Below are 24,635 nucleotides of genomic sequence, written 5' to 3'. Positions count from 1 at the left end.
TTACTACTATTTGGTAACAAAAAAAGATATTAGTGCACTCTGTTTGACTTCTACCTTTTGTTCTCCTACAACTTCTACCAACTCTTGGTTAAAGCTTTTGGATGTTTGCTTGAAATAAACTTTGGAACACCAGCTGATGTCTAATTATGGTCTTTTAACAGACATCTGCAAAGAAGTGCAGCGAACATTCTGGTTTCAGACGTCATCTCTTTACGGCAACACTTTCTAATTTCTTAAGCTGTTAGACTCTTTACGGCGCACATGCACAATAAATGAAGAATAAACTCTGGCGACACTGGATGCCAAATATTGGTTGCTACTGCCAGTAGCTAATTTGTCCTGATGACGTCAGTAAGTAGTCGACTGGTTCTGAGATCGCTCTGTGGCTGACGTGAATGTCTTTAAAATTGCAGACCAAATTTGTGTGCTTTTTTTTTTTTTTTTTAACAGGAGGAGATTTTGCCAAGAAAAGAACATTTTGGTAGAAGGAGCAAAGTAGTTGATAACCTTCATGACAGGTGTTTAATGTCATTTAACCATCTGGTGGTTGGAAAAGTAACTTGCACACCAACTTGCTATACACGTGTGCGTTACATTTAAAAAAAATCATGCTCTGGTCATCAGCAAATCGACCGGTCGCTAAGCCAAGCTGATACGTACCACTTTCCAGAGATCCACATTTTCCTCAAGCTTTCTCAGATGACCTCTGCAATATCATTGCGTCTGTGGATGCAGGAGCTGAGCTGAGCCCTATATGTAACATCGACACAGATAGCAAAGGTCAACAGCATGCCAGTAAATTAAAGCGTAATGCAGCAGCAGAGATGTTTGTTAATTTTGTTGGGAAAAGAATTTTAAACAACTTTATCCATTTTTTTTTAAATTCTTTGACTTCCCGAATTGCAACTGTTATAACCACTGTTTAAAAACCTCCCTATCCTGCCCCTTGATTTCCACATCATGTAAGTAATTGGCTCTGTATACTGCCCAGGTGGATAAATGGCAGTAATAGATAGGTTCTTGACCCGCTCCGATTAATTTGAAGCAAAGGTTATGTACATCCGCCCTCCCTTGACACTTACCGTCCTCCCCTTTTGTTCATGCCTTAAAATCAGCCTAATTTTGGAGGTGACCTGCTGCTCCTGAGATGAAGTTATGTATCATTCCCTTAATCCTTGCCGACAAGTGTGTGTGAGTGGTGCGGCCAACTTCTGCAGCATGTCATCCACTAACAGATGGCATAAATCATTCTCTTAAACGCTGCATTAAGTATTAATCATTCTCAGTGCTGTCGCTGTCACACTGTTCGGTGGGCTGCTAGCGTTCAAAGTGTGATTAATTATGGTGGAGATTTAAGTAGCCACTTTTAAGCCCCCACCCGTTCTACCTAGCATCCCCTCTTGGCTGAAAATGGACTGATTGGTCCCACCACATTTAAAGCAGTGACCTCGAAGAAGTGAACAAATGAATGCGCTTGCTCTTAAGTGTGGCAACGCTTAACGGTCTCTTCTAGAAGAGAGCAGTCAAATTATGGCACCAGTAGTGAAAGTGGTCATGATAGCAGGTTTCATTTAACTTTGCAAAGTTTTCCAGCTTCTGTCTGTGATTCTGTTTTTCATTTTTCTTCTCGGCAATGTATCAAGAGAATACAGAGCACACAGATGAAGAGAAATAGTCTGATGCAGCAGGGGGCACAAGATTATCAAGGTGAAAGTGTCTCATTCTTGACTCCATCACACTTTAGAATTGTGGATCTTCATTATTACAGCCATTTGGTGGAGGCAAGAAGTTCCATGCAATTGTCTGTCTGAAGTAAGTTTTCTCAATTTTCTTGACAAATTGCTGTGTGAAAGAACACGATAAAACACATTTGTGAGCAGTGAAACATTTGACACCCATGCAGGTGGTGACTGCAGAGAGTCTAGCTGCCTTTTGACAGCTCAGATGTCTTTTCGTTGTTCGCTTTTCTGTTACTTCTTGCATTTTGGAAATTTTTGGACCGAGTCCCCTACACCCTTTTTTGCACTCAATTGTTGTAACATTTTTTCACATCCATAGTCCATCATTTAAAAAGCCTTTTTACTACTGCTGGTGAATCTGAGACAATCTTCCCGAAGAAATCTGACTTCATAAGATGTCCAATAAAGACAAACTACATGCCTGATTCAAACTTACACAGACAGAAAGCGGTTAAAGCATGATGTAACTCTTTGAAGTCACAAAGTTTGCAAAAGTGAGCCAGTTTACATGGGTCAGTAGAAAGTTAGATATCATGTTGCTTGGTTTGCTGCTTAGGTTTCTCTTAAAAAAAGATGATAATGCTCCAACCAAATTATTCCATTATGATGGATGTCTCCTTAACTTTACAAAGTAGTCTGTTTATCCCAAACAATGTTTCCCTAACCAAATTGAAAGTTTTTTAAGCCAGCTGAGAAGAATATGTGGTTTAAAGCGTGTTTAAGTTTAAACATCTAGTGAGCATTGGAAGTAGCAATGATGCAATAAGAAATCCAGTTGCTCGTCCATGTCACTATATTGTTCTCTTTACAGTGGACATTTGCTGGGCAACAGAAAACATCTTTGTCTAGAGGACAGTTATATGCAGGACTGGAAATGTTCTGAACGTATCCACTTCTTATTTCCTATTTAAGACGCTTTCACTTTTTCTTGCTTGGTCCACAGCTTCTGCTGGACTCTGCTAGAATAAAAATAACTTCATTAAAGTCTTTTTTTTTAATCCATCCCTGACCATGTTATGTGAGAATGATTATTAGTCACAATGTTGTCCGGCCCTTACATGTTATGTACAGAGGCAGCACTGTACATAACACACAGACCAACCTCGCTCGTCTGTGCCTGGGTTTCCTGTTCTCAATCTGATGATGATGAGAAGTGAAAGTCCACTGGCACTCCTCCCAACATCCCCGCTCAGCTCCCTCTGTGTCTGGTCTCCAATTTGCATCCTATTTTCTTAGCTTCAGGCCCTGAGCTTCATCTCCCACTCCGCACTCTTGCCTTCATCCGCCTTCCTCCCTTAGCTGACTACTGCTGCTTCTTCTGGGATGCAGGAGTATGAGCTACAGCTGATTTGGTTTGGCGAGTCGTGCCAAGTGAGATACAATGCATAATTGTGTTGTCAGACGACACCATGATGGGAACATCTCAGTCCCAAGACGCTGCGCTGGGATCCCATCACTCCCCATCATTTTGTGCTGCTGGGCTTTATAAATGGAGACCCAAAATGTTTTGAGAGAGCCAAATGGTGTTTGTTTTCTCCACTCTGAGCAGTTGTCGCTTTTAAAGAGCTTGTTGGAGAGATTCTGGCAACAAGTCATTTTGCTTTTATGACTCTTGCAGCGAGAGTATACTTTTAGTGATATGCTTTCCGTCCTTTTGAATCTCCTGCTATGGAGTCAGGGTTCATGTGCAGGTTCATCCTAGAGTATTGTGTGCACTTGGAAGCATATTAATGTGATGCACATGCTCTACTAGACATGCAACAGAGCTCCTGGAGCAATTAACCTTGCGAGATAAACCTTAGCAAGGTATTGGACCTGACTTCTTTCCATCAAAGTTGGCTCAGATTATTGAACTAGGAGATTTATATCAGCTTCTGGATGACATTTTTTCTCCCCCCAGTTGTCGCTTCATTACAGCTGACTGAATTTGAGATGCCATATTTGGATGATGTGTATGGATGTGTAATTAATGACAGCTAATTATTTCCCCCAGGCACCACACGCACATTATTTGGTACAGTAGGAGAAAAGACAAGAACACGCACACGGTACATAAACCAATAACACAAACAATATGAAGGATTCTTTGGTTTTATACAAAGAATACACATTCCATCAACACCTGCGTTCCGGCTGAAATTGCAATTTCACTGAACTCGACAGACGGTACAATAGCCATCCAATTTCAATGTAATTATCTTTTATAATTAGGCGACAAATTGATCTTTCTGAAAATCTTACTGAGCAGAAATTAGACAGATGCATGCTGAGAATTATGAAGTGTACCAACAGGGACTCTTTGCCAATAGAGAAGGCAACAGGGGGAACATTAGAGATATCTCCTCATATAAAGCTGCTCAGCCCCCCATAATAGCACATGTCCCCCAGTATTTATCTCCTCAGTGAGAGACCTACAACTTCTCCATCCCTGATTGGCTGCGTAATGGAGCTGTAAAAGTGGCTAAGGCTTGGGTAAGTGGAGTTTTTGAAATGTTCTGATTGAATAAGAGGAGGCACAGTTAATGCAGTACAAAAAAAAAAAAAAGTGACAATGTTCTCCCACTCTGAAATAGTTAATTTCCTCTTTGGCTTTACTGACAACTTTGCACTGTCTTGACAGAAATGATGTCACAAAAGTGTTGTTCTTATCAAAGGCTGGAAGAAAAAGCAGCAAGTAGACACCTTGTGAAAGGATAAGATTATTTTCTGACCTTTTACTCAGTCACGTTGCTCTTTGAAAGCAGCTAAAACCTTTCACAACATGCCTCCATGGAAATATATTTAAAGGTGCTTTTACGGCCTGTGGAAATGTCCCCTCTTTTAAGCCAGGGTGTGACAAAGGCTGTCTGGATTCATTTTTTATAAAAAAAAACTTAAAACAAAACAAACTCCCAGCTCTTTTAATAGACCAACATTTTCCAAGGCATATTTTGCTCTGCTGCAAATCTCTTTTGACACAAGCAGAAATGGCTAGTTTTGTTCCCAACTGCCTGATTTCCTCCTAACACAGCAGATGTGAAACAAGAGTAATTTCAAATGATTGGCTTTGGAAGATAAATAGTACTGCAGTAATATTTCAATGATTTGGATGATTCGATATGCTACATTTTTGATTTTGGACCCTTCATTTGGTGTTTGATGTGAATGGTTTTCAACGTTTTAAAGAGAATATTGAAGAAGTAGGTCATTTTAGATGAAAAATAGAGATAATTTGCTAAGTAAAGACATGTTTCATTAGCTGGTCCCTTCGTCATGGCTTGTTTAATGGAAGCTACCGTTTGAGATGATTTGACTCCAGTAATAAAACATCACATCCTGTCTCAGCATAGAAATCAAATCTTTCATTTGTTGCTTGAGTTCGAGTTAGCGGCCATCTGTGACTGCATATTAACTCTGGATTCCTATTGGTCCACATGTGAGGAGGAGACAAGAGTAGCCTTAAGGGTCTTACATCAGCTGACCAACTGGGGCAGACTTTGAAGTAAGGAAGAGCTGGGTGCAGATATATCTAAAGGCTATGCATACTCTTATGTTGGCTTTTTCATCTTTAAGGTTACATATTAACACAGCTGATGTGAGAGTTTGCCACCGGCGTTAATTACCTAAGGAACGTTTGCTGCATTGCTTGTGTATCACTGAACTCGTATGCATTGTGCCATGTTTGTCGTTTCTTTGAAAACAAAGCATAAACGTGTATCTTTGAGCAAATGTGTTTCAATCTTAGTCTGGCTTTGAATAAGAGATGGCAAATCTCATTCAGCAAACTTCAAGTAGTGTGCTCCCTTTTCATTGAGGAACGATGCTCAGTGTTAGACCACCTCAACAATAACAGTCAGCTAAGGAAGAGAAATGTGTGGAGGTATTTGTGTGTGCAGTCAGAGTGCACATTAGTGTGCAGGGCTCTCGTTCGTCTGGCCGGCAGCCATTTATAACGAATGAACCCCTCGCTTACCATCCTCCTGAGGCTGTCCTCTACATCTGCCGAATAATGTCTTCATTCTGCAGAGCTTTTCGAATTTTCTTAAATCTTATAACTTTGGTTTAGCAGTGGAATTACACTATTTTCCAAGGGACCAATGCTTTGCAGGGTCCAAAGAGGACTCTTTTTTGTGTTTTTGGAGTGTTTTTTTTTATGTTGTACCTGAGGAATTTTCTGGATATCTTTTAAGTTTTGAAGTAAAGATATTCTAATGGCCAAGAATGTGTATTTCAGATGATCAAGGTAAGTACATAAAAGAAAGAGCCAAGCCATCAAATCACTTCATCTGCATCCTCTTGTGTCACATGTTCAAAGCGAGACAGCTGCTGGTGTCAGTCGCTGGAAGATGCTCCCGTGCTCATTGTACAATAAACCAGAAGATAAAAACACAGATTTCTCTGCATGTTAGTGTCCCCTTTTTTAATGTCTTCCACCTGCTAGGAAGTCATCAAAGCTCACACAGGGCACAGTAATTGAAGCTGCAGAGGGATTTCTGGAGTTGCTTTCTTTGGAAAAAGCTAATTCCAAACCTGAGGATGAGAGAGAGAGAGAGAGAGAGAGAGAGAGCGAGAGAGAGCGAGAGGATGGTGATCAGCAAAGAGCGCAGTGATCGAACGCCTATCGCTGACTTGTTTGTATGACTCAGTGGAAAATCTGCTTCAGTGCGTAAGGCTGGGCTGAAGTTTCAAAAGGTGCTTCCTGGGGCGAGCTTGAGCCCATTCTTCAACCCTCACCTCTCTCGCAAGGGGCCAGCCATTTAATTAGCTTTCTTACAGTGAGACTTGGCAGTGTTCCTCATTTCTGATCCCCACAGGCTTTCTCACCTCAAACACTGCCCCTGCTGGTTCACTGACGTCCACGGCCAATGATCTCAAACTCCTTGACTGAGCAGAAAAGCTTAACTTCATAGATTTCAGATGGAACCAACTGTGGCGCATACTTTGAAACTAATTAAAGAAGATGATCACCTTTTATGTAGATGATACTTGAATACATGGATTTTCTGGGCAATAAGTTGCCTCAAGAGTTCCTTTGTCCTTGCTATTTTTTGATTTTTTGATAACTGACTCTCTGAGACTCCACACCCACTGGGACAGAACAGAAATGTAAATTTGCTCAAAGTGGTATTTTCCACCCGGAGAGCTTTGAGTCTGTCTTCAAAGTGCTGTGACTGAGGCATGGCTAATCATTTTAAACAAGGCTTTTTGTTCCTGTCGTCTCCACTTGGCCTTACATGGCTGGAACACGCTTCCTGTCTCGCCTTGTCGCTGACACGCCCAGCCGGCTCCTTCTCTGCACCCCCAATCCTCTCCTTTTGCTCTCTCTCTCTCCATGCGGCATCGACAGCAGACAGTCAGAGTCTCGCTGATTAGTCCCCAAGAGACCAGAGGAAACACTCGTTGTTCACTTCTTTGTTATGTTCGAAAACACACAGCAACAGTGACCCAAAATCAGCTCCAGTGAGATTTTGTTTTTCTTTCTGGAACTCGTCCAGGGCTCAAAAGATTGAATTCACAGCTTGATGTGGAGTAGGTTACCAACACTGGCATAAGCTGTCATTGTTATGCATTCCATGTCTGCTCCAAAGACCAGCTGAACCAATAAAGTCTACTGTTTCATCCTGGATCTTTCACACACCAGCATTACTGTGCAGGAAGACACATTCAGGGCAGGTTACCAGGCCGAACATTCAACCAATAATAGTCTGAAGTCTTGTGTGCAATCAGAGACGTTTACCAGAACCCTGGAAGTCAACTTAAACACTAAATTGCTTCACCTCTTAGGAACGCAGGGAGGAATAAGAATGAACTTAGACAAAGGGTTTATAGGCCATGACAGCAGGCTAGTCAGGATTTTTTGTGTATTTGTTGTTTCTGTTTCTATCTCCTCTAAGATTGAGTGTGAAAGCTCATCCTCGTGTGTGATTGCTCGATGTCTATTCCCATTTCCCTACACGTCCATCTTAGTTTGAGTGACGGTCTGTCTGCACAGTCTCAGCAGCAGTAGTGTATATTGCACATATAAATGAATGCTTACAGACATAGGCACAGATGAAGACTGAGGCTTCCACTGGACTGGCCACTTGGCTCTGGCCACAGTGAGATTGATGCAAAAGACCACGCGACTGGGCAGGTGGCAGCTGCACCAGGAAGTAGATCCACAGCAGGCCAAAGGAGCATGTGCTCATAAGAGCTGCCCGGATACGAGACAGTCAGGTGGACGTTGACGGCTGGCTGGGTGTCAGCCCAGGACAGGTGACGGAGCAGGTGGAAGCTAAAAGGAGAAAAGGAAGCTGTTACAAGGTGGACAATCTCTGACTTTGACTTCTTTCTAGTCCAAACCTTTTATTGTTCATTTTTCGTTTTTTTTTTTAGTGCAGTGGTGGTTGACTTCAAATTAGCAATGTTGTTTAGAAGTTGCCCCATAGGACAGACACTGAAAGCACAGAGCCATCTGGAGAACCAGGTTGCCTGTTTATAGGAACTGAGGCTGGTCCCTCAGTGTCACTTCAAACATAAATAACTGTGTTCCGTTTGCTTAGTCTTTTCTTACCTTGACTCTCATGTAATATTTTTCCTTTTTTGCCTTGACTTTCCTTTGGGAAAATGTTGTATTAAGGCTGTTTAAAAGTTAGTATATTTCCAACAGTAGATACAAATTAATCATTTGGAAAGGTTGGATTAAAAAAAAAGAAGAAAAGACATTGCTATGGAAACAGATTCAGTGAAAAGCCTACTGTACATGAAGCATGAAATCTAAATGTTCCCTTTAACTTTAACTGAATAGATGAAATAAACTAATCTGCAATGACATAAGATGTGCAACATTCATCAAATAAATACAGGAAATAAATGAAAAACCTTTCTTCCATTATAACGTCTGCTTTTCATCTAAATGAGAAATCCTTTTTTAAAGATTAAGGTAGGCCAGCTTTGAAGTGAAAGGACAATGTGTGGATAGAGACAGTGGGGAATGACATTTACCAAACAGCACCAGGATAGGGAGTCAAACCAGCGACCTGTGCAATGAGGACTGTAGCCTCTGAACATTGGGTGTCTGCTTTACAAACTGAGCTTTACAAGGGCCCAGTAAGGTCCTCTTTTAATTACATTATCTTGCTATATCCTCTTTCTTCAGGAACAATTTACCAGCACCTGATGGAAAAAAGTACATCTGGGTCAATAAAGTCACAATAGCTGCAGAACAGTGGAAGGGGATGCTCATTCATTTGCTTCTATTTGGAAGATTTCTTGAATTCAGAATCTGCATGTGCAACATTTCGCTGGAAACTAAGCTGACTTCTTTTAACTTCCAAACCTGCCAGTTTTGCATCTAAACAAATGTGACCAACGACAGCGAGCTACAGCTTCACAGGTGACACTTTCTCTCTCCACTTTTTATCCCATTAGTGTCATCAGACTGAAAAGGGAGGATGCTCAATGTCTGCTTAGCTGTGGAGTCATCCGTTCTTGTGATATTTGTTTGAGATTATGTGACAAGCTGGGACTAATTTGCCGTTTAATTAAATAACTGTATGTTGTTGACTAAACCATCAACGTGTTGCAACCATGTTTGATGTTTGTGACATTTGCTGCCATGCCGTTTTCCTGTTTCATTAATGTGATATATTTGCAGGGATGGCTGCTCTGTCAGTTAGCATTAAAATAGCTTAGCTGGAGTTTAAAACAGGGCATGTCCTTTCAACAGTAAAGCAGGCTCTTGAATGCCAAGTTTAAAATGATTTTGCCTTAAATGCCTAAAACTTTATTTTAAGGCACGTTGAATAAAGAGTTTTTTTTGTTTTCTTTTCCATGGTATGAAGGCTGTGGGGCTTAGAGCTGTCCCTGTTTTACAGCTCAGTTAATGTGCTAGGGCCAATAACCTTATAAAACATGTATGAAAATGTGTTAAATATAGCCGACTAATGTGGAGTCCATTTTGGAAACTCAAAAACATGTTACTAATGGTTGCTGGGTCCTTTTTGCACTCAATGTTGATGGAATTAAACCAGAGCAGTATTTGGCTAACTTTCTTGCAGATAGACGTAACATGCAGTTTTAATTATCCATGCCTTATACAAGATGAGTAGGGGTGACACAGAGCACAGCTTATCCATGATTTTTTACCCACCCTGGTTCGAGCCACACATGATCACAGGATCAATAGAACATTTCCTAGAATGGTATGAAATAAAGACATAAAATTTGAGTGCGTTCGGTTACTTTGATTTAAACGTGGCTTCGACTTGTTTTCGGGTTTCATCTCACCGTGTCTTCATTTATCATGCAGTATTAGCCGGCTGCTTCATATAACATCAATCATTAACCTTTTTTTAATCTGTAGCTGTAAACACAGCAAACAAAAACCTCTGTTACGGAGCGCTGTGTTTTTTTCATAAACTGGAAAGGTAGTTCCAAAATGTACGCTTTCCATTCGTGTCTTGTTGTATGAAATTCAAAATCTAGATCCAATCTGAAGTTTCTCTGTGAGGTTGTGTGAGAGAAATGTGTTCTGATGTAACTATAGATAGGTAAAGAAACACAATTAAGGAACATTTAATTCCTTATTAAACACTTCAATAGAAAAAAAAAAAATCCTTAAAAAGTTCTTTGACCCCCCCTGGAACAGTGTGTGCCCATGAAGACAGTATCTAATTAGATCAAATGTGTTTTTACTACCAGGCTTTAAACTGTAAAAACAGGCATGTTTGAATGGGGTGTGTAGTTGAGCGGACACTCGACAAACTGCAGGATTTTGCACTTGGCTTCATTTTTCAACAAGTAGAAGTTGCCGCTTAAATATCGCAGAACCTAAATATGAAGTTGTGGATGTTAGCTGTCCATCAGTAAAACAAAGCTGTGTATTGTTCTATGCTATCTTATCTAACTATCTATTGAGCAACATTCCTCTGAAGAGTCTCTTTATCTCCCCCTTGGCACTGCAGCTTGACTGAGGGCTGCCTCGGCCATGAGTGGCGCTCCTGCGATACACGTACGTGGCGCTCTCACTGTTGTGAATGTATGTCTGCATTTAAAACTCTGGACCCTGAAAGACTTCGTCACTTTCTGTACAAACAATGAAAAACTAGACTAAGAATATTGTCATTAGCTGAGGGTTTGTTCATTCCATGAGGAAAAAGGTGATTTTGGTGCGTCACTTAAAATTTCTGCTGTCAATCAAATGTAATCAAACCCTACCGCCTGTGTCTGGATAAAGAGGAGCTTTTAAGTGTTTAACTGTTCATTAATAATACATTTTTCAGCCCCCCACCTCCCGTTTATGTTGTCATGAATTTTTAATTGTGTTGAGAGAACTTGGAAATCGAAACCAAGTTCTCAGGAGCTTTAAAATATGCTGCAAATTTGCAAAGGTTCAGTAGACAAAGCTATACAACAGCTATACTGTCAGCTGTTAAATTAAACAATTACAATCCTGGCTGGTTTAGGGGAAACACTTGCCTGTGAATGCTTCCTGATTTTCAATGTTTACATAATTTTTCAAGTGCGCCACGTTTTTCACTTTTTGGGTTTTTGCTCAACACAACTTGGAGGATTTTTGCATAAAGAAAAACTACATTTTTTTCCACGGAGCTGTTACTCTTTCTAAACCGTGTGCATGTATATATGATGTTACTGTTGTACTTATGGTGATAAAGAGAGCTTATGACCTTTGTTCTTCCTTATTGCTCCCAATAACAATTTGAAAACCGAAGAACAAAGGTCATGTTTTTCAGTTGAGCTGATTTGTTAAAACAGGTTGCAGATTAGGGATTAATTACCCAGAAACAACCTTCATGAAGGGAACAATTACCTGCTCTTTGGCTCCTCCTCACTCACGCCAAAGTAAAACAAACATAAATACAATCAAAAAGGCTTGCAACTCCAGTGCTATAAAGCACAACAGGAACAATGAAAGACGGAGGGAGAGCGAGAAAAAGAGACTGCTCCTCTCTCCTCCGTTCAGATGATCCTGTATGTACGTAGCTTGGAGGGATTGAAAGGCTGCAGGTTGTGGAGACAGCAATTGGCTGTCTTTGTGTAAGCTGAATTGACAGGCAGCAGAGTGGTGAAGCTGCTGTGGGGTATGTGGTTTAGCACAGTTGATAGACACCTTTTTTTTTTTTTTAAAGCTGTGAAGACGCTACGGGCAGTTTGATTGGGATTCACAGTCAAATGAAGTCGGCTCAGCTGGTCAGGAGATGCCCGTGCTTGATGCGAGTTCAGAAATAAGAGTCTGCTGTTTATGCCTGTGTGGGAGACTATTTGCCTGAAATAATTCTGGAGGCTTAATGTGGACGCTGCCACGACCTTTGAATACAATTTAAGGTCATCCTGTTTGCTCATAAACACAGCCGAATCCCACTGCAGGCGATTGTGTGAGAATCACACCAGGAAATTGTTATTGAACTTTGCTATGCCAGTAACAGTAACGAAACAGCAACTTTACTGATGACACTAAAACAAGGTAGTGGTTAAAAACAACTTTGTTTAACTTTTTTGGTGTCACAACCTTTTTTCTAAAGTTTCAGTTCAGGGCCTTTTTTATGCCTTATATGATAGGAAATTGGATAGAGTAAATCTGTGTATGAGAGAGATGGGAAAAGACATGCAGGAAAATAGCCACAGGTCCGATTAGAACCCGGGCCGTCTGCTTCGAGAACTGTGGCCTGCATACACGGGGCATGACTTAACCCCTAGGCCGTCTGCACCCCAGGGTGTCACATACTTAACGACAAGGGCGCAGAGTTTGGGCCTGTTAAGAAACGTGTAATGTGTGAAACATCTTAACCACCTTTATGCTCAGTAAATTGAAACAAAAGTGTTATAATGATAAGAAGTGTTCTTCTCCTTTTTAATGAGAGTAAAAAATGACTCGAGTGATGAGCGTAATCGAGTGAAAAATATGTTTGATGCATAAAGCATGACTTCATATTGCTTTTATCCATCAACACATTACTGCTTGTGCTCAACAGGGTAAAACATTTTCATCACCAGCAATAAAACGTGTACACTACAGTTTAACTGATGGCATGGACTCAAATATTTACGAGTGTGTCGGAGCTGTGTCAGGGTAAAAAGCAAAGTTGTTTTGTGTAAAGTGTGCAATTAGCAAAGTTTCTTTGACTTCAACAAAATAAGAGAAAGCAAAACGTGTATTTGTAGGTTAATTAAATAACTTATAAGGAATATGTTTGTATGGCCTTGGAGGGTCTCCAGTTGTGCAGGAAACTTTCAATTAACAAGTTAAACAGCCTTCACAAGACAAAGAGGTGAAGTCTCTCCAACGCTCTAAACAGATGAGCAATAAGTAATTAACATCGCTGGGAATTAATCTGCTGTTTTTATAGAATACTGAATCCTTTAGAAGTGAGCGGCATTCCAAATGTAGCTGAGCTTAAGATGGCTTCTTTTAAATACTTGTATTTGTTTCTCTGACCAACAATTCAGTTTTGTACCAGACGTGCCATAGACGAACAAACTCGTCACATTTCAGAAGTAATGAAATGAGTTCAAAAATATATTTTTTTCCTTTTTGCTCATTAAAAAAAAAAAAATCCTTTAAATGCCATTGAAATGATCAGTACGACATCTTCACACATTTCTGTAGCTCAATAACTCTAGTGTTTGAAAACATAACTTAAAGGCCACATAGTTATTCTCCTTTTCAACCAGTTTTAAAAAAAAGTGTCAGAGCTCCCCTAAACACGTCTTTGAAGTTTGTTGCCAATAATCCACACTGATCGTGCCTATAAACCCTTCTACTACAGCGCTGCTCACCACAAGCTGTTTGAGGATCAGCCTTTCTTACATCTGTGCTCCTATTGTTTACAGTGAGAAGGCAGACCCAGGGGGGTGAACAAACACGCAAATGTAGAAGTGTCACCCACCTGTGGGAGGGGTTACTGCCCTCAGTGATGTCATGAAAAGAAAAATCTCAAACCGGCATTTGAGCAAGCATTTTCTGAAAAGTGGAGCAGATAGAGTACAGAGAAGATGGAGCGTTCATGATAGGGGGTATTGTATAGGCAGTCTGGAGACACAGTTTGAAAAACATGGTAAAGGGTATTTTGCATAAAAGGTGACCTTTAAATTAGAATATAACAGAAATTGTTTTTTTTTGTTACCAAATGATTTTAATAAAATAATTTAATAAAAGTTCCCCTGACGTTTCAATCTCCGAAAATCAAATCAAACAAATACTGATGTGATGAAGTGTTTTTTTAGTAGCTTTTCTCACACTCCTTCATCCACTTTCTATACAAAACACTGAAATTGCTTCGTGGCTTTGAACATCCCTAAGTAAATGAGTTCATTTAAATGTCTCTTTGAAACTTCGAAGAGCACTCATGGAAATGGAGCCCAGAATGTAACAGATATCTAAGATGGTGCCACCATAAAAGAGAGATTTCCTGCTAATGATTATATGACCCTTGAAACTTGCTTTAGCGGCAATGCAGTTCTTTACCTGGAAAAAAAATGTCATCAGCTCAAAATAGATCAACCGTTTGAATAAGGAAAAAGATAATTAAAATGAACTCCTTATCAGCAGCGTGAACTCAGATTTCTCTACCCCTCCCTCCTTCTCCACCCAAACCCCACAGGAACAGAGAAGGGGAATAATTGATGTTTCCTTTTTTTTTTCTCAGGGAAGCAGAAACAGGAGACAACAAGCTCAGATTGCTTTTGTCTTCGCGCCCTTGTTTTTGCTGTTGTGTTTTCCTCAGAATAGCACACAATAGGAAATTGGAAGAACAATATTTTTCACTCTTGTTCTCGTGACATCTGAAATACTTATATCAGCATCGCTACCTCCAGGATGAAATATCACACTGGTCCTTTAAAGTGAAGGAAAAATTAATTTCAAGATGAAGTGCGTCTTACTGGGATCTTGTGATTCTGGCTGAATATAGCTGCAGGAAGCCTTTGTGTCATTGTTCACCCTCGGAAGATGAAAGGCGATATGCTCTTCAGCTGTGTAACTTAATTTGATTTATAACTCTAAAATTATAGGGGGGATGTCAAAAAGGGGGAAGGCTGTGTCATTGTTCATTTTGCCCTTTCACATTTTTCTCATCCCAGAGTTAGATTAAGTTTAGAAGAGTAAAACAGAAAAGAAATCATCAAGAACTTGGCTTACGGCTAAACCTTTAATCTTAAAGGTACATTTCACAATTTGGGAATGAAAACTATTGAACACTGTGTGAAGTCGACAGCAGGATCAATTTGAATGATTTAAGAAATGGGAGAGTTTGGGAACTTTATATCAATATTTGTTATATTCGTTTAAACACTCTTTACATCCCCATACTTCAGTAAGGTCCGGATTAAAAATACAAATCAAACGCCTCTCTGGCTAACTTTACGTACTGAACTCACAGCATCGCCACTGGGTGCATTCAAGGTCTACTAAACGATGGCAGAGAAAGCTCAGCTCGAATGACCACTACCATGGTTACCTATAACTGCTTGCAATGCTAAAAACAGCTGAAAAATAAAGAGAGAAGCAGAGAACGGGAAGGGTAAAAATGAAGCCGTTGTGCTGGTTTTCTGTCGACTGCCAAGTTTACATACAAAGCAATACTGTATGCTCATGTCCTCTCTCCTGCTCTGTTATGGAGCACTTGTGATCTGGTGCCATGTGCATGTATGTGGGGCGTGGCGTTTGAAGCAGCCGTTGTGTTTAGATGGAGACATGTGAGGGGATGTTACTTTTCAAAAGTAGCTTTCCAGAATTACCACCCTGCCTTTAAGTCATGAAACCAGACATTTTCAAAGAGTTGTTGCAGATTTACATCAAAGGTCAAATGTTTTTATAAAGTGCTTTACAGCAAGCATAGAAATAAACTTTCCAAAAGATGATCATAACTCATCAACAGAAGAAATAGACAGTAAGATCATCTAAACATAAAGACAAACAGGACCACTGTACACGCAAAAACAAACTCACTCACTCTCACACACACACACACACACACACACACACACACACACACACACACACATGCAGATGAAGTTTCCAATTAAACGAGGTAAAATGCAAATCAAATGAATGAAGGCAAGTGAATAAAAATGAGTCAAACTGTTTTTAAAGGATTCAAGGCATGCTGCAGTTGTAATGTGTATATGGAGGATATTCTAGAGAGTTCCAGAGCGTCTACGGACTTTTACAGTAATCAAGTCTAGATGGTATCATATGAGTCTCTGAAAAAGACTAAAAGGGCTGAGAAAAAGTTGACTCAAATTATGACATATGAACCAGTTCCATTTGGAGTTGAAGACTGGCTTTGCTATGTTTAAAGAAAAACAAACGTTTAAGATAGATAACCTGCTATCATCTTGAGGTTATATCTGCAGCTGATGGCAGAATTACTCTGACATCTTAGATGAAACTATCAACGGTCAAGTTGTTTTTGTGGAAGTGATTTTAAAACTGTGTCTCCAAACACTTTTAGTGATTAGTCATAGGGCGGCTGTGTGGCTCAGTGGGTGGAGTCATTGTCTCTCAACCGGAAGGTTGAGGGTTCAGTCCCAAGCTCCTGCGAGCAACATGTCCGATGTGTCCTTGGGCAAGACACTTAACCCTGAATTGCTCCCCCTGCTCTGTCAGGGTGTAAGCAGTTCGCTGCTCCTGTGGTCGAACGCTTGGTGCGCTAATTACCCCTCGGGGATAAATAAGAAAAAAAGGCATTTAAAGGTTATGGCGGCAGGGTGTTACATTTTTTAAGAAAAGGGTAGAGTCTAAATAAAATGTTAAAAATGCCATCACTCCCCGCCCCATCATTTTTAGCAGAGCTCCATCTTCCTCCTCCTGGAGTCTCTGTTCTTAAACTTCAGTGTGGTCTACCCTGGAGCTCAACACCTCTACTGTGCAAGTTCTCCATATACCCAACCCCTTTTTCTTTTTCGCTCACTCTGTTTCCTGGCCCTGTGTGTGTGTGTCTGTGTGTGTGTGTGTGTGTGTGTGTGACCGGGCACATCCAGGCACAGGGGGTTGAGTTATTAATGCCCGAGGAGGCAGAGATGATTTCATTGCGTATTCAGGTGTGGGGATGGATGGCTTTCAGAGGCAGCCAGGGGAGTGCTGGAGAGGAGAGCCTCTGCGGAGAATAAATATACCTGTCTCTGCTGCTGATGCATCGCTCCACACTCACTGCAATGCAAATCAAACCACTCTCCCAGTCCCACTAACTGCCTCCTGTATTACTCGCCGATTCCTACCTGGACACCCCCACCATCGGGTGCTCAGATACACATGCCCTCAGATGAGGCATTCAGGCAGGCTACATTTTTAGGCCACAGTTTGATTCCCATTTGTTGATGATGATAAGACAGGCATCTGTGCCTCATCATCACACTACATTTCCCAGGTGACTTCATTCAGGTGTTCATTAGCGACCCTGAGGGCAGATGCTACAACATTAAAGTAAAGGTTGTGGAAGGATACCTTGCATATCAGCTTTTAGTTTACATTTTCTTTGAACAATAAATGAGACACTGGTCTGAAGTGTTTCGATCTCGGTCTTTATATTGGATGCTTTTTCTCTTGTTTCTTTGTCAATTTTAGAAAATAACAAGAATACACAGCTGTGTGTTTTCATCACTTGTTTCCCTTGCTGTGTCTGATTATTTATTTTCCACTGACACTCTCATGTTCAATGCCAGCTTCTAGAAACCACGTTCCAAAAAATATCAAGGAAAACAATACCAAGGACAATTTATTTTATTTAACAGCTAAACATTGGATTTTTCACCCAAAATTGCCTCGTTATCAAAGAATAGTTTCAATATATAAAATGGCCTCTTACTGCTTCCTTGTAAATGAAAACATTTAGAAGATTAATTTCACTCATATTTTTCATATTTTCTAACAAGCAAACACTAATGTTGGCCGTGTAATCGTTTTCAAGTTAGTAAAGAGCCCTCCTTGTCTCCTAGAGATGACTTTCAAATAAAAGAAATCCTCAACAGTGAATTTTTTTTTTATCAAATACTTGGATAAGGTAGAAGAAAGCGAGAAAAAAATGCAATACACTTTTTTCCGGCATGAAGTTTATTTGGTTATGATTAGTACAAACATTTTTTAAATGTGGATTCAAAGTGTCCACTCTGGTGACACAGTCCTGCATCTCTATAATTGCCACCTACTAAAGTCAAACCTTTCCCTCGTTGAGTAAAAAAAACCCAAAACTTTGTACATCCATAATCTAATATAATCTTTATTTATAATTCAAAGCTTCTGCCTAAGCACTTCTACCGAAGCGACAAATAATAAGAGTCTTGTTTGTAACTTGTAGAATAAATATTAGGGGTGGGACTTTATAGCATTGGTTTCGTCCACTGCTGAAGCCACGCCTACCCCCAATCACCTCAGCACATGTTCGAGTGTCTGTGGAGCGTGAGAGTCAGTTGCTGACGTCAACACTGTTCTTCAACCGTTTGGACTACAAGCACAAATAAAGTCTCTTTAGAAAGCTGGTTGATAATGCTGTTTAATGGTTAGCATAGATGCGATCAGGAAAAAAACATGTCTGAAAACAATCTGACCATCATGCCCGTCTGAACACGACACGACAAACGACGCCAGTCAAATAGTAAATAATGTACGATAGACTTAAGATGTTTTATTTCTGTAACACGCTCCCTTTTTTTTAACTTAATTTTACATTTTTACATTTTCTATTTTATCCCAGCTCTGGGCTCATGGTAAGTATAGTTGTTAATGCCTTCAGTGACCATTTTCAAGAGGTCCAGAAATACTGCTCACACGCATAAAACAGGGCGTCACAATTATATCACTTTAGCTAATGTGCACCATTACTGTATTAACACATGTACCTCTTTGTGATCTCTCTGGGTGCTTCATACAACAAGTATGAAGCACTCAGTAGGTAGTACAGAGTAAGTACTAATGTCTGGACAGCTCTCGTCTGTTGTGTTAAGACTGCCGTTTCAGTCTGTTTGCTCACTGTGCTGAATCTTTTAGAAGATTAAATGCAGTGTTTCGCATTACATGGACGCTTTTCAATGACAGATCATACTTTTTTTGTACATTTTCAGATTGGGCTCTGATGACGGTTCACGCTCAGACTGGGGCTCTAATTTGAAATGTCACCTTATATATTGTTGATACTAGGAGGAAGGGCTGGGCCTCTTTTTCTCAGTTTGATTTAATCAAGTGGAAAGTTTTCAAAGTGGAAGCACCTTAAATAAGCTTCCTCCAGCGTCCTTGTGCTTAAAACATATGCAAATAGAGGAGCTAAGCCAAGACTTTGACAGTGTTCATGGTGCATAGCTGACACTCTAATTAGATAGCAAGGAAGGGGATTATAGAAGTAAACAGAGGAAGAGATACCAAATCTAACAGACAGGCCTACATATGACTCTAAAACTGATAGAAGAGTCTCCAACTTGATTAACAGCACAAATAAAACCAAGGAGCATACACCGTTTTTTATGTTTGCTTCTGACTGAGGTGGCAAATTGGGCTGTCTCGTAAACAAGTTGCCGCCATTCTTTATGTCCTTATGAAATCAAAGAGCAGCACTGCTCGTCACTTTCACTGTGTAAATCTGAAGACATTTGGGTTGGCGATAAAATCAAGGAGGTAGTGTATTGATCTATGGATGAATGTAAGTCACAGCAAACAAACATGAATTGAGTGTTTAAACGGAGTGTATAAATTCTCCTCCATCCTCATTTTCTTCTTCAGGAAGTGACTCAGCCCGTTCCTTCCTAAGGACTGCAGTGTACGGTCAACATGCCACAAAACCTGCCTCATAGATCAGAGACTTCGATGGGAATAAAACACAGTCTTGCTAAAACATTTCATAACCATTGGAGATCCATAATTTTTTTTTTAAATGATGTTTGCCTCTGAAAGAATAAAGTAGCCAATCAATGTTGTGCTTTTGCCTGTAAACATGTTTGGCATCAAAATCATCCCAAGAAAATAACAGGACGATTTTTTTTGGTTAACGATTAATATCTAAGATTGTCATCTAATTTTTCCCAAACATACCTGGCGAAGACTTTAGTATTTGTTTCTTTTGACATAAAAGGAAAAAGAAAAAGACAAAAATGTTCTTGGAAATTATTACAAAATTAAAGCTTTGGGCTTATTTTTTATTTTAATTTTTTTTGGGGGGAGGGTTTGTTGTTTTCTACTTTGAATCTATTTATTAGAAAAATTGAAGAGATCCATTCAATTTTCTTTATGTTTGTGTTAATCGTTTTACTTTTTAGGATTTTGAGGATATTCCTTCTTACTTTTGAGGCTTTTGTCTCGCCACCACATTGTTTTGGTATTTATATATAATTTGCCTGTTTTAAATGACAACTTTATTCCATGAAGGCAACAACCCCCCTTGTTGGATGGTCGAACAACAAATGAAACAGAACATTTTATGACCTCAGCTACTTAATTCTTGGCGGTTTCTGCTTTGGCTTTGGTCAGTGTTCTAAATGGTGTAATTATTCAGGTTAAAAAAATGGCTGCTGACTCTCCTTACACCTATTGGTCCATGCTTGAGGAGGTGAGAGGCGGAGTGTTTGGTCATGATGGATGAGCTTGAAGTCTCCCACTGTGTTGTGAGAAGATGACATTCCCGAGCAGTGCTGGTTTCCTTCTTCTGCACGATGAGGCTTTCGTGGGGAGGAGTCTGCAGGCTTCATTTAGCGAAGCAGCGGGGAATAATATAGTGGCAGTGTTTGGATGTGTCAGGTCCCATATCTCTGGCTGTTCTATTAGAAATAGACCCCAGTGCGGGACAATTAACCCCTGGCCTCAGTAGCAGATCTGTGCAGTAAGAGCCCAGCACGGGGCAATAAATCAAACCCAGAGGGAGAAACGCACACTCCCTCCTCTGCTGCTGCTATCACCCAGCAGAGCCGGCTCACAGGATGGTAGATATACACTGTGTTATCGTATAATCACTAGAGGTGCAGGATCGAGGTAATAGGTTGGCTGTGGACAAAAATACCCAGAGTGCTGCAGTGAACAAACGGTGTGGAGAAAGTTAATCCCCTTGGACCAACTTTTAAACAGAAGATCAACCACATGGTCATCTTCCTTAGTATCTCATGCTGCCTTCTGCTGAGGTGTAAATACATTTCTGTGACAGCAGGCGAAGGTGAAGGTTTTATTTAACTTGATAGCAATCCTCTAGAAGCCTCAGCTTGGTTTGGGGGAAGGATATGATCAATGTTTGACCTTTTTGAGTCCTTGGAACCAAATCAAGTGTTTATACAACAAGTGTAAGAAAAGTTGAACATTGTGCAGTTAAAGAGATTTCTATGGAGGCCAATTGGAAATGGAATAAACCAGGCTGAGTTTCAACTACCATCAGATAAGTTTGAATGATTGGTCTTTTAAATAGTTTTTAATTACATTTTCAAGTTCAGGTGACTTTCTTTGTACTTGTAGGCAGGAATAACTGTATTACTCATATTTCATTTTAATTTATGCATTTAATTTGTAGATGTTTTTAATGCAAAATTTAAACACTTTGGAACAGATTGTCACATTTACAAAAATGTTGTTTCTGGAAGAAAAAAAAAGTTCTTTTCACAAACTGTGCTTTAAATAATGTGTCAAAACCTATATCTATTCTTTTTCATTTCCTTTCGTGTCTAACAATGTTAATGGTGGTTGGATATTTGAGCTTTGGATTTTGAACCCCCCCCCCCCAAAAAAAAAAAAAGATAGATTAAAGAAAACAGAGAACTTTGAGGTTTTTGTTATATCTTGGATCCCTACAAGACGTTTGCATGCAGTGAAAATCTATTATTCACTCTGCGCATAAGCCTTTGTTCAGCCTCTAACCTAAAAAAAAGGTAAGATTCCAACAATCACTGTACCCTGTAAGTTACTCAAAGCTGTGGCTATCTTCTGCATCAGCAGTAAAAGAGAGAATTATAAACCCTCTCAACAGCGCGACCGGCTGTTTTTTTGTCTGCAGGCCGTCATATTGAGACAATTTGTTTAATGGGAGATTAGAAAAAGAACGAGGTGGTGATAAAGCCGCAGACCACAGGGGTCACCTTCAGGAGCGGCTTGTGGTTATTCCTATCATTAGCATGTCACATCTCATGCTGTCCTCCTCCAATGATAACTGACACAGGCTCTGGTCTGTTCAAACTGCCCACTGTTCCACTGTAATTCTCTCACCCATGGACTAATGTGAAATATGGCAACAGATGCAGAGAGCATGACTGCAGCACATTATTCAGAACCCAAGAGCCATTCAAGCCATAGCTATTAAATATAATTTGAAAAAATTGGCTTTTTGGCGCATGGAATAGCAGGTTGTGAGGTATTATGATAATCACGATGTTCCCCAGGGTATCAGCTTTTCCAAAATGCTATCACTGTTTGTATGCTTTTGTGGATTGGTTTTTTGGTATGTCTTGTTTGTGAATGTTTTATGGGATGGGGTAATTCTCCTCAGGTGCTGGGCAATTACTGTTTCACCCGGGGTTTGTGTTTATTATTACGAGTATAAAGTAATTATAGCTCATTGCTTGACCTGTTGTTGGTTTGAGAGACTATATATATATATATATATATATATATATATATATATATATATTGGCTACACATTTCATTTGTGTGATCTGAGATATGGACCTCACATACAGGCTTTTTGATTTTGACAATTCAAGTCAAAATGGGGCTGATAGTCACAGCCTTGTAGTTTATGATACAGTTAGAAGCATTTTTTCTAACCATAATCCTGTGTTCATATATTGTTGAGATTTTTATTCTGAGTCAGCATCTGCTACACAAAATGTTGTCAATGTATTGCAGTATTTTTTCCATTTAAAACAAAATTACCTGTTATGCTTCTGCTTTATATTCATGTTTATGCATAGGCACAATTGCAACGAGTGGAATATGTGTGTGGGAGGGCCACACATTACCAGTGTGACTGTTCAAGGGTTGCTTTATTCATCTTTTTTTGTGCAGCCAGAGCTGAGTGGCATCAGATCAAATGTATGATTCACGTGAAACATCGTTTGTAGCTGCATTGCAAAGCCACATTAGCTAGTTGTGGTGAATTGCTCTCTTTAAAAGTAATGTGAGGTCATTGCCTTGCTCCGAGAGAGTACAGAGAGGAGGTCAGTGTGGCTGCAGAGCACTTTTCATTGTGGCTGGCTGCTGGTTTGGCACTAGTTCAACTTTACATTCAGTGAGTATCAGAGACATTCTAGGTTTGTAAATCTACGCTCTGAAAACCAAACTTTTTAGCCATTTCTGTTGCATCTTAAATAATTGTTTTCCCCTTTTTTTTCAGCAGCAGGCTGCACATTTGAAGAGGATTCGGACCCTAACTTGTGTGACTTCGCCCAGGGGGAGGAGGATGACTTTGACTGGCTGTTGTTTCGCACGAACAGCTCACCTTACTCCAGCTCCGACCTCCTGCGGGGTAAGTGCTCCTCCATACTGCTCTGTAATGTGAATCTGCATCAATCTTACACTGAAGATCAAAGCTGCACAGAACCAGGAGCCATTCTTTTGTGGCCTCCCTAAAGTTGTCTGTTACTGTTTCTTTAAAATGTAATAAATAGTTTTCTGTATAAAGCAGTGAGGCAGGCGTATCAGAAAACTGTGACTGTGTGAACCAGCCTTTATATGTCCAGCCTACATTATGCATCAGCTTTAATGAAGCACTCACTCCAGATTCGCATGCTTCCCGCTTACCCCAAGGATAATTTTATGTTAACCAGCCTCACAGGACTAATGGAAACCAGCATTTTCCTGCCATCATCCTCTCTACTGCTGGTTGCCAGAGGGAGATGGCATGCATAGTTTATAAGGCGCTCCTCCGTCTCTGCATGAACAAATACCTACAGGGATCTGACAAAGAGAAGAGTGCTGTTTCAGCTTCTCAGCAGAAACACCAGTGGCAGCAGTGGACTTTCTGCTGGTGTACTGCTAAACTGGAAACTTAGAGAATGATTTAAGGAGCAGACCAACCAAACCAATCAGATTTGGAGATATAGTCCACTAGACCTTTCCATAAAAACATATGCTGTTAAGTGTTTGTGAGAGGGACAAGCTTGGAATAAAGATCAGATTTTATTCGACTTTAAGCAATTTAAAATGATACATGGTTGCTTCAGAAAGTACTTCATCTTCTCACTCTTGTATGCCTTTCAACAGTCTAAACTGTCCTGCAGGGATAAACGCTGTTATTTTTTAAAAGCTGCATAGTTGTGATTTTGATTCATGGGAACAAAACTCCCTCCTGTCCTCAGGCGTCTTTCAATATAAAAGTGAAATAAATCCCAAATTTCATCCGAAAACTCTCAAACTGCACCCCGTTCACCTTCACGTCATCGGCATTCTAGGGAGAATCCGCCTGCAGCCACCAGCCAATTCTCAGCAGGCGATGGTATAATTAATATTTTCTCCCTTTGGGTTTAATTAAAACTTCCTGCCATGGCATTTAAAGCGATTGGGGGCCTCCAGTGGAGCAGAGTAGCATAGGTGGAGTGAGGTAGGTACTGTAACCTGCACATGATGAGACGGCTCAATCGATCAGCTCTGAGAAGCAGGAGACAAATTTAGTCTGATTTATGATCAGCTCGTCCTTCAGCTCCGCAGTAGATGCAGTGTAATGCTCATGTTCTTCATGTGATTGGTGGTCTATTGACAACTCAGAGGCTTCGTTAGTCACACCATGACATTTTCACTGTCACAGGAAATGTTTTTCCCTTCTTACTCTCTGAATTATTCCCCCTCCGCTGACTTCTAAACATGTCTAACATTAGGCAGCAAAGGTGGGGGCATAACAAGAGTTTACGAGATAAGGCTATTTACATTGGACCAGTATTAACTTTGTGAGGCTGAGAAACTGGTGTCGAGGGAAGATTAGTAAACACAGCTGAGATAGCAGAAGCTTGTGGCTCCCAGGA

The 24,635-nt window shown here is 40.2% G+C and overlaps 1 protein-coding gene across 6 annotated transcripts in view; it reads left to right on the top strand.

The window, feature by feature from the left end:
* The window catches only part of ptprub (protein tyrosine phosphatase receptor type Ub), a 147,862-nt gene that overhangs the window by 21,963 nt on the left and 101,264 nt on the right, over positions 1-24,635 (top strand). For 4 of the 6 annotated variants that reach the window (XM_079344467.1, XM_079344466.1, XM_079344465.1 and 1 more), the window contains exon 2: positions 23,012-23,143. In XM_079344467.1, coding sequence (XP_079200593.1) covers positions 23,012-23,143 — 132 coding nt within the window. The remainder of the gene's footprint in view (positions 1-23,011; positions 23,144-24,635) is intronic. The other 2 variants (XM_079344468.1, XM_079344464.1) reach the window with 1 other exon arrangement.

Source organism: Symphodus melops (assembly GCF_947650265.1).
Source record: "Symphodus melops genome assembly, chromosome: 5".
NCBI lineage: Eukaryota > Metazoa > Chordata > Actinopteri > Labriformes > Labridae > Symphodus > Symphodus melops.
Note: the sequence above shows the minus strand (reverse complement) of the source record. Positions and strands in the feature narration are given on the sequence as shown.